Raw genomic sequence first — 17995 nt, forward strand, 5'->3', positions numbered from 1 at the left:
CATGAGCCCCAGGGAGCCCACCAGCAGTTCTGTGTGGAGCAGAACTCCCAGCCGGGGACCTTCCCCTGTTGATCTCACCGCGGTGGGCTCCTTGGTCCCGCTCCCGCTCTGCATGGAAGTCCTGAAAGTGTGTGTCTGAGCTCAGGATGCTGGCGTCCACTTAGAGCTGAGCGGAGTCCTGTTCTGGGTCTCTCTGGGCTTCCCCTGAATGTTTAGTTGTTTGCCTCGGGTGGTGAACTTGATTCTGGAAACTGGGCTTTACATTTCCCAGGGTTGATGACCGCCCTGTGAAGACTGGGCTCCCCTCCTCTGCTGGTCTCTCTGGGTGCATGCTACGCGGAGCCCTGGCGTCCGTGGCCCGGAAGAAGCAGTGTTGGGCTGCAGGCGAGGCGGCCTGAGTTCAGAAACTGCCCATCACGGACAGGCGACCTCGAGCCTGCTACTCCTCCGTGGGTCTGTCTGCCTGTCTTTAAAAATGGAGTTAATCGTCAAGCTTCTTTCAAAGAATTGTTGTGGAAGTAATAATCAGTTCCACAAACCGCCCATTAGAACAGTGGTGCCCAGCACAACACCCAGCACTGATGCTGTTAGTGTTAGTCATTCTTTCAGCAAATATTTGCCAAACCCTGTGTTAGACCCTAAGAATCGAGCATGGACGACACACACACCCCATCGCCATGGGGAGTGTAGGTGGGAATAACAGGTCAGTTACTCAAGCCGACTGCCTTTTGAAAGACAGACTGACATTGCTGAAGGATTGTGCATGTTAACTGCTAACAAGTCAGTGACATGATACAATCAAGGCCTCTAGCAAACGTTTTACTATGTGCTTTGATTTCTTTATTCTTTATTTATTTTGATTTTTATCCTTTCTGACCCTGTCTCTGAAAATTCAATAGCGATTCAGGGATATAGAATTATCATGTAAATATGAGAAAATTAACATTGATTTATTACTTAATTTAAAATAATAACAAAGATGTTTTCTTTTTGTCTGAAAATTTTTAACTTAGGAAACTCACAAAGATTGGATTAAGAAGTATTCATCCCAACGTGGCAATTGTTAATCACACCAAATGGTCAGTTCACTTAAAGAAAAGCTAAGATTTTCTTTTTTTCAGTGAAACAAACAAACCAAAAACTGCCTTTTTTTTTTTTTTCTGGAGAGCACTTTAAGAAATGTCATGGGAAATGCATTCACAGACCAAATTTGAAAGCACCTATTTTTCATGAAAAAATATCTTTAAACCCCACTGACGATGGAGCTGGATTTTCCTCCCTGTCCTGTTTGTCTCTAACATGGACTTTTCTTGATGTGGTATTTCCAACATCCGCCACTGTGACTGGCTTTTGCTTTCTTTACCTAGATACATTATGTTATTCCCATTCTTTATAGATATTAGAAAAAAGTCCTGAGTTAAAATCTAGATCTGGGAAAGCAGTAACTTCAAAGAAGGCAAAGCCAGTTAAAACAACACCTTCCTTCAGCAGAAACATGTGGCCTGTTTCTAATCAAATTACCACACGCTTGTCGAGTTGTCCCCTCTGCAAACTTTTCCTAATATTTTTCTGTAAATGATGTTAAGTTAAATGGCCCATAATTGCTTGTTCTATCTCGTAGCCCTGTTTAGAATAATGCAGGGTAACACTTTCCAGACCTCAGGAATCTGATCTGTCATCAGAGGACTTGTATAAATACCAGTTAGACCTTCGCCCAGAGCCACCCCAGGCCGCAGCGGGGGTCTTGAAAAGGCCCCTCTTCCCCGAGTCTGTGCTCCCGCCCCGGCAGGAAGCGGGACCCTGCCTTCCCCGTGGCTCCGTCTTCCCCAGCCCCCCTGGAGGCCCCCCATCGCTCAGTCCTGGTCCTCTGACCCCCAGGGCCCTCATCCCCCACTGCCGCCCTCCTGCCCTTTGTGGGGCCGGGGAAGAGGAAGCTGGCCTGGCGGACGAAGGGCGAGCCCCGTCTCTGCCAGGACCAGAAGAGGAGCTGCTGGGCTCCCGGCTCAGTGTCCGCCCTCTCGTAACCGCCAGGTGCAGTGGCGTGGATGCTGTCAGCAGTGCGTCGCTTCGGACGGAGCTTCCTCTTTGTAATTACTCCCTGACCTTCTCACCACTCGTGTTTATAAGGAGTTCATGTCTCGGAACCACTGTTTACGTACTTAAGCCGCCCTCCCAGGCTCCGCCCTCCCAGGCTCCGCCCCCTAAGCTTTGTGTCCCTCCTTAACTGCGCTGCCCCTCTGCCCCTCTCCTTCCAGGGACGGACCCACGAGGGCCGTGCACCTCGCTGTCTGCACTCGAGTCTCAGCCGGACTGCCGCCTGGCCTCCTCCGTGCAGGACCCCCGGGCAGGACACTCCTCCTAAAGCCTGAGCTCCTCCCTGGCTGCCCACCCCTCAAGAGTGTTTGTATCTAATGAAATAGTAGTTGTGTCCCGACCACAGTGCCCCCGACTTCCTCCTGTTGCTCCTTGAAGGGTTCATGATTAGACCTGGATCAGAACGGTGCCATTCAGCTTTGGGGGGAAGAAGGTACAGATTTTAGAGGAACCCCTATTGGTGTAACGAATGATCAACCTGCATTAGGAATGCTGGTCTGCACATTCCTAACGCATGACAGGTTTCCCAGGTAAGTCAGAAGTGTCCGCCTCCTAAACCTGGTGTAAGAACGCCTAAACTAAGGAACAGGTCAGCACCCAGCCGCTGAGAGGCTCTGCAGCTTTTAGGGTTCACTATAGGGATCCCTCAGGCTTAGGGGCGTGGGGTAGCTCCTCCTACCCGTCGCCCCTGGCCTCGGGCTTGGGGCATGGGGTATCTTCTCCCGACCGCCGCCCCTGACCTCGGCCTGAGGCCAGGGGCGGCGGCCGGGAGGACCAACCCCACGTCCAAGGAGCCGTGGCTGTGAGGGCGCAAGAGGGCCTAGAGGAGCTATCCCACGTTGAAGGTCAGGAAGGGCGGCAGTGAGGAGATACCCCTCGTCCAAGGTAAGGAGCAATGGCTGCGCTTTGCTGGAGCAGCCGTGAAGAGATACCGCACGCCCAAGGTAAGAGAAACCCAAGTAAGACGGTAGATGTTGCAAGAGGCCATCAGAGGGCAAACACACTGAAACCATACTCACAGAAAACTAGTCAATCTAATCACACTAGGACCACAGCCTTGTCTAACTCAATGAAACTAAGCCATGCCCGTGGGGCAACCCAAGATGGGCGAGTCATGGTGGAGAGATCTGACAGAATGCAGTCCACTGGGGAAGGGAATGGCAAACCACTCCAGTATTCTCGCCTTGAGAACCCCATGAACAGTATGAAAAGGCAAAATGATAGGATACTGAAAGAGAAATTCCCCAGGTCAGTAGATGCCCAACATGCTACTGGAGATCAGTGGAGAAATAACTCCAGAAAGAATGAAGGGATGGAGCCGAAGCAAAAACAATACCCAGCTGTGGATGTGACTGGTGATAGAAGCAAGGTCCGATGCTGTAAAGAGCAATATTGCATAGGAACCTGGAATGTCAGGTCCATGAATCAAGGCAAATTGGAAGTGGTCAAACACGAGATGGCAAGAGTGAATGTCGACATTCTAGGAATCAGCGAACTCAAATGGACTGGAATGGGTGAATTTAACTCAGATGACCATTATATCTACGACTGTGGGCAGGAATCCCTCAGAAGAAATGGAGTGGCCATCATGGTTAACAAAAGAGTCTGAAATGCAGTACTTGGATGCAATCTCAAAAACAACAGAATGCTCTCTGTTTGTCTTCAGGGCAAACCGTTCACTATCACAGTAATCCAAGTCTATGCCCCAACCAGTAACGCTGAAGAAGCTGAAGTTGAATGGTTTTATGAAGACCTACAAGACCTTTTAGAACTAACACCCAAAAAAGATGTCCTTTTCATTATAGGGGACTGGAATGCAAAAGTAGGAAGTCAAGAAACACCTGGAGTAACAGGCAAATTTGGCCTTGGAGTACAGAATGAAGCAGGGCAAAGACTAATAGAGTTTTGCCAAGAAAATGCACTGATCATAACAAACACCCTCTTCCAACAACACAAGAGAAGACTCTATACATGGACATCACCAGATGGTCAACACCAAAATCAGATTGATTATATTCTTTGCAGCCAAAGATGGAGAAGCTCTATACAGTCAGCAAAAACAAGACCAGGAGCTGACTGTGGCTCAGACCATGAACTCCTTATTGCCAAATTCAGACTGAAAGTGAAGAAAGTAGGGAAAACCACTAGACCATTCAGGTATGACCTAAATCAAATCCCTTATGATTATACAGTGGAAGTGAGAAATAGATTTAAGGGCCTAGATCTGATAGATAGAGTGCCTGATGAACTATGGAATGAGGTTCGTGACATTGTACAGGAGACAGGGATCAAGACCATTCCCATGGAAAAGAAATGCAAAAAGCAAAATGGCTGTCTGGGGAGGCCTTACAAATAGCTGTGAAAAGAAGAGAAGTGAAAAGCAAAGGAGAAAAGGAAAGACATAAACATCTGAATGCAGAGTTCCAAAGAATGGCAAGAAGAGATAAGAAAGCCTTCCTCAGCGATCAATGCAAAGAAATAGAGGAAAACAACAGAATGGGAAAGACTAGGGATCTCGTCAAGAAAATCAGAGATACCAAAGGAACATTTCATGCAAAGATGAGCTCGATAAAGGACAGAAATGGTATGGACCTAACAGAAGCAGAAGATATTAAGAAGAGGTGGCAAGAATACATAGAAGAACTGTACAAAAAAGATCTTCACGACCCAGATAATCACGATGGTGTGATCACTGGCCTAGAGCCAGACATCCTGGAATGTGAAGTCAAGTGGGCCTTAGAAAGCATCACTACGAACAAAGCTAGTGGAGGTGATGGAGTTCCAGTTGAGCTATTCCAAATCCTGAAAGATGGTGCTGTGAAAGTGCTGCACTCAATATGCCAGCAAATTTGGAAAACTCAGCAGTGACCACAGGACTGGAAAAGGTCAGCTTTCATTCCAATCCCAAAGAAAGGCAATGCCAAAGAATGCTCAAACCACCGCATAATTGCACTCATCTCACACGCTAGTAAAGTAATGCTCAAAATTCTCCAAGCCAGGCTTCAGCAATATGTGAATCGTGAACTTCCTGATATTCAAGCTGGTTTTAGAAAAGGCAGAGGAACCAGAGATCAAATTGCCAACATCCACTGGATCATAGAAAAAGCAAGAGAGTTCCAGAAAAACATCTATTTCTGTTTTATTGACTATGCCAAAGCCTTTGACTGTGTGGATCACAATAAACTGTGGAAAATTCTGAAAGAGATGGGAATACCAGACCACCTGATCTGCCTCTTGAGAAATTTGTATGCAGGTCAGGAAGCAACAGTTAGAACTGGACATGGAACAACAGACTGGTTCCAAATAGGAAAAGGAGTTGGTCAAGGCTGTATATTGTCACCCTGTTTATTTAACTTCTATGCAGAGTACATCATGAGAAACGCTGGACTGGAAGAAACACAAACTGGAATCAAGATTGCCAGGAGAAATATCAGTAACCTCAGATATGCAGATGACACCACCCTTATGGCAGAAAGTGAAGAGGAACTCAAAAGCCTCTTGATGAAAGTAAAAGAGGACAGTGAAAAAGTTGGCTTAAAGCTCAACATTCAGAAAACAAAGATCATGGCATCCAGTCCCATCACTTCATGGGATATAGATGGGGAAACAGTGGAAACAATGTCAGACTTTGTTTTTCTGGGCTCCAAAATCACTACAGATGGTGACTGCAGCCATGAAATTAAAAGACGCTTACTCCTTGGAAGGAAGGTTATGACCAACCTAGATAGGATATTCAAAAGCAGAGACATTACTTTGCCAACAAAGGTTCGTCTAGTCAAGGCTATGGTTTTTCCTGTGGTCATGTATGGATGTGAGAGTTGGACTGTGAAGAAGGCTGAGCGCCGAAGAATTAATGCTTTTGAACTGTGGTGTTGGAGAAGACTCTTGAGAGTCCCTTGGACTGCAAGGAGATCCAACCAGTCCATTCTGAAGGAGATCAGTCCTGGGATTTCTTTGGAAGGAATGGTGCTAAAGCTGAAACTCCAGTACTTTGGCCACCTCATGCGAAGAGTTGACTCATTGGAAAAGACTCTGATGCTGGGAGGGATTGGGGGCAGGAGGAGAAGGGGACGACAGAGGATGAGATGGCTGGATGGCATCACTGACTTGATGGACGTGAGTCTGAGTGAACTCCGGGAGTTGGTGATGGACAGGGAGGCCTGGTGTGCTGCGATTCATGGGGTCGCAAAGAGTCAGACACGACTGAGCGACTGATCTGATCTGATCTTATATGATAGGGATCCCTTAGTGCACTCGCCACATCCACACCTTCAGCTTCTCAGAAGACGTAGCAGCACATGTAGAGTGGACTGTCTCTGTCCGACTGAGGCCTTAGAGGTTTCATCCTGAAGCCACGCTCACTGGATCCCTGCCGTGGAAGCGAGTCCTCGCCGCCCATGAGGAATGTCCAGGCAGATGAAGCAGGGTCTTCGGCCGTAGACAAGGGGATGGAGTGGAAGCTGGTCCAGAGCAGGCCAGCGAGGTGCTCGCTGGACTGGGAGGTGGCAGCCGGACAGTGGCAGGTGCCAGGACTTCACAAACAGAGATCGCGGGGCCAGAGCAGGTGGGATCGGTGCCACAGGACAGGCAGCACATGAGGGCGTGCGGTGCAGGAGGGGGACCTCACCCCATCGGGATTCCCCGAGGACCCAGGCACTCCGTTCGTGGGGCAGGTGCAGGGCGCTGAGCTCTGGCACGATTTCAGGTCCTTGAGCTGGCGCTGGGCCTAGGGGCCTGCTGTGGAGGGGGGTTTGGGGCCTGATGTGCACGAGGAGCGTTGAGTGGCATTTAGAGGAGGGGGTCGTGAGCAAGAGTTGGTCCCCTGCAGGCAGGCATCTGTGGGTGCAGGAGGTCAGTCTTAGAAACCCAGCTGAGGAAGCATTTGTGTCCAAGGTCCAGGAGACCAGACTCTTCAGAGGGATAAAGGGCTGATGCCAAAGAGGTGACGTGAGCTGGCAGGCAGTGCCCAGCCCCAGTCCTGGCAGACTGAATTTCAGGGTTGAGCAGAGACCTACTTTCAAACTGATGTGCCCGCGAGGCGGGATGCAGAGCGTTTAGTTCCTGAGGATGAAAGGCTCGTCTAAGTATAAGGTGCTTCGCACCACCTGTTATCGCTTTTATTACTGTCATCATGGTTAATTATCACCGTCAGCATCGTCGTGTACGCCCGTGGAGTCATTAGTTATCAGAGGCCATCTCAAAGGCTTCTCTGAGCCATCGGCTCCTGAGGTTTCCTGTAGTGTGTGCCTGGTTTTGTTGCCCGACGGCTTAGGGCGGAAACAGTCACGCTCTGCTTCACTGCCCACACTGCTTCTGGACCGATGGTCCTGGGGAAAGATGAGTTTCTACTCTGATTCTCTTCTTCTCCGTGCCAGGCCCTGGGGCCCAGCGTGTTCCACGGCCACCCCCGGAACTGCAGCCTTGCCGGCAGGCTGGAAGTCAGCTGCCACAGGAGATGCTGGGCAGCCATCCACCACCTTCCTGTCACCCGCCCCACCCGCTCCTGCAGAAACCGGTCCCTGCGCACATCTTGGGCCCGACACCACTCCCAGCCTGGAAGCTGCATGGGCTGCTGCGCTCCTGCAGCTGATCAAACAGTGCACACACTTGTTCCCTTGTGGTTCCAGGCTCAGAAGCCTGAATAAAGTCACGGCGTTCACAGAGCTGTGCTCCTTCCAGGGGCTTCAGGGTCTGGGTGTTCTGGAAGAAAACACTGAGTTGATCATGTGGAACAATTGCTGGGTCACAGCGTTTTCTGTTGTTTGGGAAACACATTGTTAATCACTTTGAGGAGAAAGAAGAAATGGAAGATTCTAGTTAGCTGTCAGTTGAAAGTTTGATCATGCACACCCTTGAAAACACGGAGAACACAGATGTGGGCCACCGTGGGCGGGGCCAGACTGCACGTGCGGTGTTTCTGAGGGACAGCAGGCGGGGGCCAAGATCAAGGGGGCGATTGTGGCTTTACAGAGAGGCCCAGAGGGTGTCCTGGAGCAGGGACCACTTCCTCCCACGTGGAGACGCTGGCGCCTGGGGCCCTCCCAGACCCCCACAGCAAGTGCTCTGCCAGCGGGCAGCGCTCAACCCTCCTCCCCTCACGCCTCGCCCTCTCCTCCCTGCACTTGGACTCTCTTCCATCCTGTTCCTGCTGTCGTGAGCCTCAAAACCATGTCATCCTTAAGCCCCACTGAGTCCCTCTTCCTCTGAGGCCCCCCTTTGACAAGGTCATCTGACCACTGGCCAGTCGCTGCGGGGTGACCGCTTGCAGTGTCTTCCTCTCTGTGACCAATTTTGATGAAAATTTCAGTCAGATGCATTGGACTGGGCTTTGGATAGACTCTCTGAAGCAAGTTCCCAGACACAGTTCTTATTAATGCCGTGTTTCCCAGATGAAGAGGAGTGGCCTCACTGAAGATGGCTCTCTTGCTAAAAATGTTAACTTGCAATGACAGAGTGAAGAAACCAGAATTCTAAGGACTCATGGATCAGACGACAGCGAGACGAAGAGAGAGCGAGCGTGTGGATTAGAAAGAACAGTTGTGATTCCCTGTGAGGTCCTTGTGCTGTTGCCACACACCGAGGTGAGAGAGGAGCCCTTGCCACACGTCTGCTCACCTGTGGACGTGGCGTGTTTGTCCGGGGGTGTGCAGCCTGCCCTGGCCCCTCGGTGGACGCAGCGTGCACGTCCGTGGCCGTGGAGCCTGCCCTGGCTTGTCCCCGGGCACGTGGTTTGTGTGTCCATGGATGTGGAGCCGGTCCTCGGGTTGGTGGCTGTGACTCGCTCTCTTTGTGAATCAGCCCCTCCCAGCTGCCCTGCAGATGCAGTGGGTGCTGCCACTCTGGCCTCGTGTCCGCCCCCGCTGCTCAGGGAGGCCTTGGGAAGACACGTGAGAAGACAGCCCAGGGTGGGCTGTGAGAGCCTGGCCCCGTCGCCACGTGGGCCCAGCCGCCCCTCGCCGATCCCGAGGGAGTAAGGACAGCTCCACCGGAACCTGCCTGTGAGAGCAGGGCGCTCATCCCTCCGGGACAGCAGGGGCTGAGGCCCCGTTCTGATTGTGGATTCTCTATTTATTTATCAAAAGGCCGTCACTGTCACGTCTGGCTGAGTGTGAAGCACAGCTGCTGCCTGTCCATTGAGAGCGTCCAGTGCTATCACCTTCCTCCCACCCAGCCACCTCACACCCAGGCCGGGGTGCTGAGAAGCCTCATGTTCACAGCCTTACTGCTCTGGAATAAACACAGATCCTGGGCTTCCCAGGTGGCTCAGTGGTGAAGAATTCACCTGCCAATACAGGAGATGCAGGAGGCTTGGGTTTGATCCCTGGGTCAGGAAGAGCCCCTGGAGGAGGAAATGGCAAACCACCCCAGTATTCTTGCCTGGAGAATCCCATAGACAGAGGAGCCTGGCTGGCTGCAGTCCATGGGGTCACAAAGAGTCAGATACGACTGAGTGACTGAGCACACACACAGACCCTGTGGCTGTGGCTTTCAGCAGAAACGCCTTTGCACACCTGCTCAGGTTGATGTCAGTCCTCTGACTCAGTTGCTCCTCTCCTCAGTTAAGTAATATTTAGGTGATTCTGCCCCCAACCTCTGCTGAAATCCAAACGGAACCACCCACTGCTTACTGAAAACACTCTCCTTTCCTTGTCTGCATTTTTCATGATATTGCTCTTTTTTCTTTTTAAGTAATTCAGCCTCTTTTCTGTCTTCCTTCTTCATCTTTATAATCTTTCCAGGCAGCTGGACTTTATTTTTGATCCCCTTACACTTGGTGGTCTGTGTCACAGACCCTACAGTGATGGTTTATTTGAAACCTGAGTTGACTGTCGGTCATTACTTCTGCTCCGTTGTCTGTCTGTGTGACGTTTTTGTGCCCTGGCCCTCACGGGACGGCAGGTTAGGCTGTGGTTTTCACAGGTATTGTTTACATAAACCAGCGGCAGAGGTTTTAGTTTATTTGTGGACAGTAAACAGCACAAGGAACCCCCCGGGGGTCAGACATGCAGAGGCTGAAAGAGAAGGCTGCTGCTGGAATGGCACCTTGGGCTCCGTCATCATCTCCCCTGACTCAGCGCCGTCCCGCGTCCTAAGAGAAGGCTGCTGCTGGAATGGCACCTTGGGCTCCGTCATCGTCTTCCCGACTCAGCGCCGTCCCGCGTCCTAATTGAGGGATGATTGTCCCAAACTGCACACGACTGCTGGGGGTGAAATTTACGTGCGTGACGTGTGTTGCCATCTCACCATCAAAGACGCCCATTAGTGTAAATTGCGCGATTATCCTCCCGGGAAGTCCTCAGACCGCCTCCGGAGCCCTGTGCCCGTGCCTGTCAGCGCCCCAGCCTCCCCCTCGGGGGTGCTGGTCTCAGTCCTAGGGTCCGTTCCTGGGAGTCGGGGAGAATCAGAGTAGGTCAGGGCCTGGAAGTTGGGAAGAGGCCTGGTCACAGCACGGCCCCCAGAGTCCTCTTTCTCCCTCTTCCTCTGACAGGCACCTGGAAACTCTTCCGCCCAGAAGCTGTGTTTCAAGTGACACTGGGCCCAGCCCTGCCCACCCAAAGCCATTGTCCCAGTGACGTGCCCAAAACACAGATCAGAAACCCTGAGCTGTGCCTCCACACACGGGCAGGGCTGTTTCTCTGTGGAGTGGGTGGGGGAAGGACAGAGCCTCGGTGCCAGCAGGCCCCCGTGAGGACCAGGAGAGGGCCCCCGGGAGGCTTGCATGTCCCTGGGCAGCTTCACCCCCGCCCAGGCCATCCCAAGGCCCAGAGGTCTCCGGGAGCGGACGCGGGTGGGCCCGTGAGGTCACCATCGGCTCTGCCCGAGTCTTGACCTCGAAACCCGCTGACTGGCTCCCCTTCCTCATAACCAGGAGTGTGGTTAGAGAGACGTGCTTCTGGTGGCGCGTGGGGATGTACTTTTAATTCCCCCTCTTCCCAACCAATAATAATATTGAAATTTTGGGTAAACAACATTTGAGAGGTACTGAAACTTGAGAGTCACTTAACTGCTAAAATACTACTCTCTTATCCACAAACCACCCGCTGTAAGTGTTTCCGTGCCCAGTTGACGGCAAGAGACATTGGAAAGTTGTAAGCCAGGAAGTTGTAAGAGATGCCAACTGCCTCCTGCCCTGAGAGATGGCCGAGCGGTCTCCTCTAAGTTATGACGTCCTGGGCATTTAGAGACAGTGGACCGCAGAGTCCAGCCATATATGACATGAAGAACGGGTTCTCTTTGAATCAGAACATATTTTGCTGCAAATAAAGTGATTTGTCATGCCCATCATTAGTAAGCAAACTAATTCACTTTAAGGAGCTTATGTAAGCTTATAGAAAGGAAGAGACATTTACAGAGTATTGAAAGGAAGACACTCATTTATAAGTAAACTTATTAATTGCGTATAATTAATATTTACATGTAATTTTAAAATGAGAAGACTTCTGAGCCAGTGTCCTTGGGTTTGATGACGTAATCTAAAAAAAATAGAATGTAGTAAATTACTCTATTTTAAATTTTGTCATCACGAAGAACCTGTTAGAAAATGGCATATTGTTCATGTCTCCTAAATTTCAGCATTTCTCCTTAAATTGCATGGACCTGTCTTTAGGTTTGGAAATGGTCCTCTGTGGGGTGGGGGACGATGCAGCCAGGGGCTGTTGGAGCTGGAGGCTTCGTGAAAAGGAAATCCCATGAAGGTTTTCCCCGAAGAAAGTTTCCTCTTCCTGCACTTCTATGTGTGGTACAGTTTCTGCCATGGTTGTTCAATACAAAGTGTCTTGAATTAAATGCCAGCTTCCAAAGAGAGACTTAGGATAGACGGGCAAGCTGGATGAGCTGGCAGTCCAGCTTTTCTGAGAGAGGCACACCTGCGGGCTCCCTGTGGAAAAGGAGTGCACACCTGCGGGCCTCCCTGCGGGAAGAGTGCACACCTGCGGGCCTCCCTGCGGAAAGAGTGCACACCTGCGGGCCTCCCTGTGGGAAGAGTGCACACCTGCGGGCCTCCCTGTGGGAAGAGTACACACCTGCGGGCCTCCCTGTGGGAAGAGTGCACACCTGCGGGAAGAGTGCACACCTGCGGGCCCCCCTGCGGGAAGAGTGCACACCTGCGGCCTCCCTGTGAAAGAGTGCACGCCTGCGGGCCTCCCTGTGGGAAGAGTGCACACCTGCGGGCCTCCCTGCGGGAAGAGTGCACACCTGCGGGCCTCCCTGTGAAAGAGTGCACACCTGCGGGGCTCCCTGTGAAAGAGTGCACACCTGCGGGCCTCCCTGTGGGAAGAGTGCACACCTGCGGGCCTCCCTGTGAAAGAGTGCACACCTGCGGGCTCCCTGTGAAAGAGTGCACACCTGCGGGCCTCCCTGTGAAAGAGTGCACACCTGCGGGCCTCCCTGTGAAAGAGTGCACACCTGTGGGCCTCCCTGTGGAAAGAGTGCACACCTGTGGGCCTCCCTGTGAAAGAGTGCACACCTGCGGGCCTCCCTGTGAAAGAGTGCACACCTGCGGGCCTCCCTGTGGAAAGAGTGCACACCTGTGGGCCTCCCTGTGAAAGAGTGCACACCTGCGGGCCTCCCTGTGAAAGAGTGCACACCTGCGGGCCTCCCTGTGGGAAGAGTGCACACCTGCGGGCCTCCCTGTGGAAAGAGTGCACACCTGCGGGCCTCCCTGCGGGAAGAGTGCACACCTGCGGGCCTCCCTGTGGGAAGAGTGCACACCTGCGGGCCTCCCTGTGAAAGAGTGCACATCTGCGGGCTCCCTGTGAAAGAGTGCACATCTGCGGGCCTCCCTGCGGAAAGAGTGCACACCTGCGGGCCTCCCTGTGAAAGAGTGCACATCTGCGGGCTCCCTGTGAAAGAGTGCACATCTGCGGGCCTCCCTGTGAAAGAATACACACCTGCGGGCCTCCCTGTGGGAAAGGGTGAGGAAGCGTCTGGCTTGGTGGGGCGGGGGGGCGTCTCCATCAGCAGAGGACAGTGCTGAAGCTGTGTCTTCTGGACCGGGGGCCTGAGAGGCAGGCAGCTGATGGGGTCGCCCTGACGTGTCCCTGTCCCAGTCTTGGGACCTGTGGCTCCGTAAAGCCCAGATTCTTCCTGGGCCTCGTCCCTGGAGTGTGACTCGGGGTCTGCTGGTGCCCACGCTTACTTAATGTGCTTGTAGGTGCTGCTGGCCCGGGGACCACATTCAGAACTGCTGGCTGGGAACGCGCGGTGCAGCGGCTCTGGCTGGCGCATCGTCTGTGTTTAGGAGTATCTTATGAGAAGCCAGCCCCAGGTTTTCTGTTTGATTCCTAGTTCAGTTTGTGACTGACAGGGTGACCAGCCCTCCTGGTTTGTGCAGAACTGAGGGGTTCTGGGGCTTCCCAGTTGGGGCTAGTGGTAAAGAACCTGCCTGCCAGTGCAGGAGACATCAGAGAGGCAGCTGTGATCCCTGGGTCGGGAGGATTCCCTGCAGAGGGCATGGTAGCCCACTCCAGGGTTCCTGCCTGGAGAGTCCCATGGACAGAGGAGCCTTGCAGGCTACATACAGTCCACGGGGTCACAGTCAGATGCGACTGAGCGATTAAACAGCACCTAAGTGGCGTCTGCAGAACCGGCAGAGGCTGTTCCTTTGAACAGTTGTGTACTCTAATGTGAAAACCGGCGATGGCCACGGTAAACAATCTTCAGGCTCTTTCTGAGTTTATGTAAGGCCCGTGGATGATTGTTCACTCGCTGGGCTATGGGCAGATGAGACATCCCGTCTCGCCAACATTCGTTGATGCTGTTTCCACTGGTCTCCATCGACTGCACTTGACTCCCACGGCCCCCGGGATACGTGTGCATGCTGACACACAGGTGCTCACACACACAGGACTGACATGTCGGCAGGAAACACAGAAGGTAATAAGACAGACTTATTTCAAACAAGCATATTAGAAGTAGCAAAACCAGGCACCACCTTTTACCAGCTGGGTGACCCTGGCTGGGCCCCGGGCCTCTCTGCGCCTCCGTTCCTCTGAACTGCAGACCAGGACGCCGCCCCTCAGTGTTGCGGCTCAGGGCAACAGTGGTGGGTGGTAGGTACCAGTTAATGTCACTCTCTAGGTAATTGATTTTACTGTGTATTTTGTAAAATTTTAACAAGTCTAAAATTGAGATCAGGTGACTACTTATGATCCTAAACAACATTAAGTCTCAGTCTTTATATTTTGTTTCATTTTTATTAAAATTTTGACAAATCCTGAAATTTATTTTTTAGCATTTAAAGTTTAGTTTTACTAAGTAAAGCGCCATGTCCTGGTTTAATGGGCAGTGTCTTCCTTTCTCGGGGATGGACAAAGTCACGAGGCCCTCCCAGTCAGAGGCCCTTGTGCCCTTGTGTGTGTGAGTCATTCAGTCGTGTCCAACTCTTTGCCACCCCGTGGACTATAGCCCACTCCTCTGTCCATGGGATTCTCCAGGCAAGAATCCTGGAGCGGGTTGCCGTGCCCTCCTCCAGGGGCTCTTCCCGACCCGGGGATGGATCCCGTGTTGTGTCTCCGCACTTGCAGGCGGGCTCTTTAGCACCGCCTGGGAAGCCCCAGAGGCCCCCTCCATGAATGAAACAGGGTGCTGCTGCCGTTCTGCGTTTTCCGCTCTCAGGAGGGGCCACACCTCATGATCCCATGCTTGCTCCCGCACGTTCCCTGTGGCCCGTGGTCTTCTCTTCAGTCTGTTCAGGAGAGCCAGGAGCAGAGCGCAGGCTTGCAAATCAGAGGAGCTGACGCTCACCTCTCAGCCCGGACACTAATCAGCCCCGTCACCTCTCCACGCGTGAAGGGGGAACCGTGTTTTACTGTAGAGTTGTTGCGAGGATGAAAGTGCGGTGGTGGAGGTCAGCACGGCCGGCTCAGCGTGGAGCTCGGCTAGTGAGGAACAGGAGTCGCTGGGAGACCGTACTTCCTGGTGACAGAACTTTATGTTTGGCGTTTTCTCTGAAGCAGACAGAAGCCACCTGCACACGTGTGAGGAAGCCATCGAGGCTGGGAATAACCACCCCAAGGGTGGGAGCGCAGGCGTTCACACGGGCTGGGGACAGGCTCCCCCCAGCCAGGCTAGGAGAGTGCAGCGTCCACAGGCCGCGGCTAAGAGTCCGGGGGTCCCGCCTCTGAGGCGGGGGATCCACTGGCCCCGCCCTGGGCGCCGTTCCAGACCTGCCTAACAGATCTGAAAAGGAAGACCCCAAGGACCACCCTGTTTTCAGGCGACCTAGGGATATACCGCAAAATGAAGTTCAGTAGTATTTGTAACAATATAGAAATACCACCTCACAAGGGGAGCTTCACGATGGATGACATCCAACCGAAAATCACTGGTTTGCAAAGAAGCAGGACAGTATGTCCACAGTGAAGAGCAGAGTCCACCAAAACCAACGAGACGTGACCCGGATGTTGACACTTGTGGCCGGGGCACCAGACGCTAAGCCACGTGAAACCCTGCCCCACAGGCCGAGAAGCTGGACGGAGGATGTGGAGAAGACAGCTGGACTTGCAGAGATGAAACCCGCCATGTCCGATGTGAAAGTCACATCAGATGGAATTAAGGGGCGACTGCTCTACAGAGGAAGAGCCCAGTGCCCCTGAAGACCCTTGAGATGAAACACAGAAAGAATTTTCCAGGAAACAAGCAGTGTCAGCTCTCCAGGGCAGCTTTAAGTGCCCAGATGTGCTAGTAGCTGGGGTCACAGCGAAGAGAGGAGAATTAAATAAACACATGAAGAAATAACACATTTTTTTCAAATTTCATGAAAACGCTAAGCTCACAGATGTAAAAAGCTCCACAAACCTCAAGCATAAGAAGTAGGGAGAAAACAGCCCAGAGGAGTCTCACGATCGTGTAGCACAAGCCAGGGAAAAAGCGGACGCGTCACAGGGCTCACGAGGGGCAGAGCTGACAAGGAAGCCGTATGTATACCTGGGCCGTGAGCCGCGGAGCGTGAAGTGAAGCCCCAGAGCGGCTCCCCGCCCTGCCCTGTAGACGCTGCAGGAACACATGCACCAAGGCTGGGGCGCAGCCCGCGGCTGCACGGAGACGCCTGTAGCAGAACCACCTGTGTACGAGTGTGCAGCTGAAGCCGTCTGCTTACGGGTCTTGTGTGGTCAGTTCCTGGCTTGGCCTTCTGCTCTCTGTGCAGATAGAAACGCTGAGTCTCATTCATTAGGCCCAGTCCAGTCCACCCGACTGAAGATCTCGGCTCTAATTTAAGTGTGTTAGTTTTCAGGGGTCAGTTAGGGAGTGCCCGCTGGCCGGACACTGGGGCGGACAGGTGCCATGCTCAGGCAGCTTGTGGGTGGTGGAGAGGCACCGGGGACCGAAGAACGCCTGGAAAGGGATGGGGGGTTGCCTGTGCGAGCGATGGGCCGGGCGCGGACGTGCAGCTCACCTGCCCGGGTCCCAGCATCGGGTTCCCCTTCCTTCCCGACCCCCGGGTCATAGGTCACAGGACGCACTCGTCTCTGATGCAAGCGGGAGGGTAGCTTCTCAGTCCCTCTTGCGCTCTGTTCCACCTGCCGTGACTCAGGGGGCGCGTCCTGACCGCTCCACTGCTCAGTGACGTGAGTCATGAGACACTTCATTCAGATAGAAGTCGCTGTATAACCGCCAGTGAAAGCTTTTAAGGGCTCATCGCAGAGTTGTGTCGGAGGCCTGCAGTTAAGTGACTTTATGGGCTGGCTTGCTCAGGCGTGCGGCCTCTGGGCGCGGGGCACAGTCAAGGGAAGAGGAACGGGGTGGGGGCACCCCTCTGTGTGTGCAGCCCACCCAGCCCCGGGGCCCCTGGGTGCCCGTCACCCCTTCCTCTGGTCTCCCAGTGGCTCCGGACGGGGCCTGGGGTGGGCGGGACCTGGGGTGGATGGGGATCACAGCTGGGCGGGCGTCTGGCTGGACAGCTCAGGCTGTACCGGCCCCTGGAGCTGATGAGGGCGCAGGAGGCCCATCGCACAGCCGTGCGTCTCCGTGGCCCTCAGAGCTGTTAGAAGGAAGCCATGCTCACAGACGCGGCCTCGGCGGCGCAGGTACCCCCCCGCCCCCCCCCCCGCCCCGGCGTCTGCCGCGGGTGGTCTCCAGCGCGGGTGCCATGAGTCAGGGTCCTTCCGTGGCATCCCATCCTGCGTCCACATGGGGAGCTGATGGCCTTAATAAGTTCGCGTTTCTCGAGTGGACCCCTGAAGTTGGAGAAAGCACCGCCCCCAAACCGCATACACCTCCAAGGTGAGGCTCCCACACCTGACACACACATGGCGGTTATTTTCGCTGAAGCCCGGCCCCGTCTTGCATCCGCACCTCCTCCATCAGCCACGGCCCTCTGTGCTCCTTTCTTTGGGAACTGAACCTGGATCCAGCTCACCTCTCCCCTCCCCGCAGCCCCTGCTGGGCCCCGCAGCTTCCTCAGGGCGGGCACTCCTGCCCTCAGCTGCTTCTCCAGATGACAGCCGGAGCCAGCCTGGCCCAGAAGCGAGCGGAGGGCTCTGTCCCCACCTCCCCTCCTGCTGAGAGCGCGCCTCGAGGTGCCCATGGCCCGCCCCTCGCTGAGCCAGGCCCCTGCCCCACGCCCTCCGCCTCCTGACGCTTCAGGCCTCCGTGATGCTGCAGGCCAGTCCCCAGGGCGCCCGAGGGCAGGGTGGCTCCTTCCTGCCCTGGGCTCTGCATCTGTCCCCGGAGCCCCCGAGAAGCAGCAGCGCCCCCGCAGCTCACCCCCCGCCACCTCTGCGGCCTGGGCGCTGGCCAGGGCCTGACGCTCTGGCCCGCTGCCTGCGGGCCGGCCCTGCTTGCCGTGGAAGGGCAGGACTGCAGGGCAGCACTGGGTCTGGGCTGGGATTCCGGTCATGGCCGTGGTGCTCACCACCTCTCTGACCTGGGGCCAGCTCTGGACCTGGAGGCCGGGCCGGTC

At 53.9% G+C, this 17995-nt stretch overlaps 1 protein-coding gene across 2 annotated transcripts in view; it reads left to right on the forward strand.

Annotated features, from left to right (window-relative positions):
- Positions 1-17995, forward strand: part of GMDS (GDP-mannose 4,6-dehydratase) — a 433555-nt gene that overhangs the window by 381868 nt on the left and 33692 nt on the right. Inside the window, exon 10 of one of the 2 annotated variants that reach the window (XM_061399005.1) lies at positions 2256-2400. The exons of the other annotated variant lie outside the window; for it this stretch is intronic. Within the exon in view, the coding sequence (XP_061254989.1) occupies positions 2256-2369 (114 nt within the window). The 3' untranslated portion in view covers positions 2370-2400. The remainder of the gene's footprint in view (positions 1-2255; positions 2401-17995) is intronic. 2 annotated transcript variants of the gene reach the window in all.

This window comes from Bos javanicus, chromosome 23, assembly GCF_032452875.1.
Source record: "Bos javanicus breed banteng chromosome 23, ARS-OSU_banteng_1.0, whole genome shotgun sequence".
Taxonomy (NCBI): domain Eukaryota; kingdom Metazoa; phylum Chordata; class Mammalia; order Artiodactyla; family Bovidae; genus Bos; species Bos javanicus.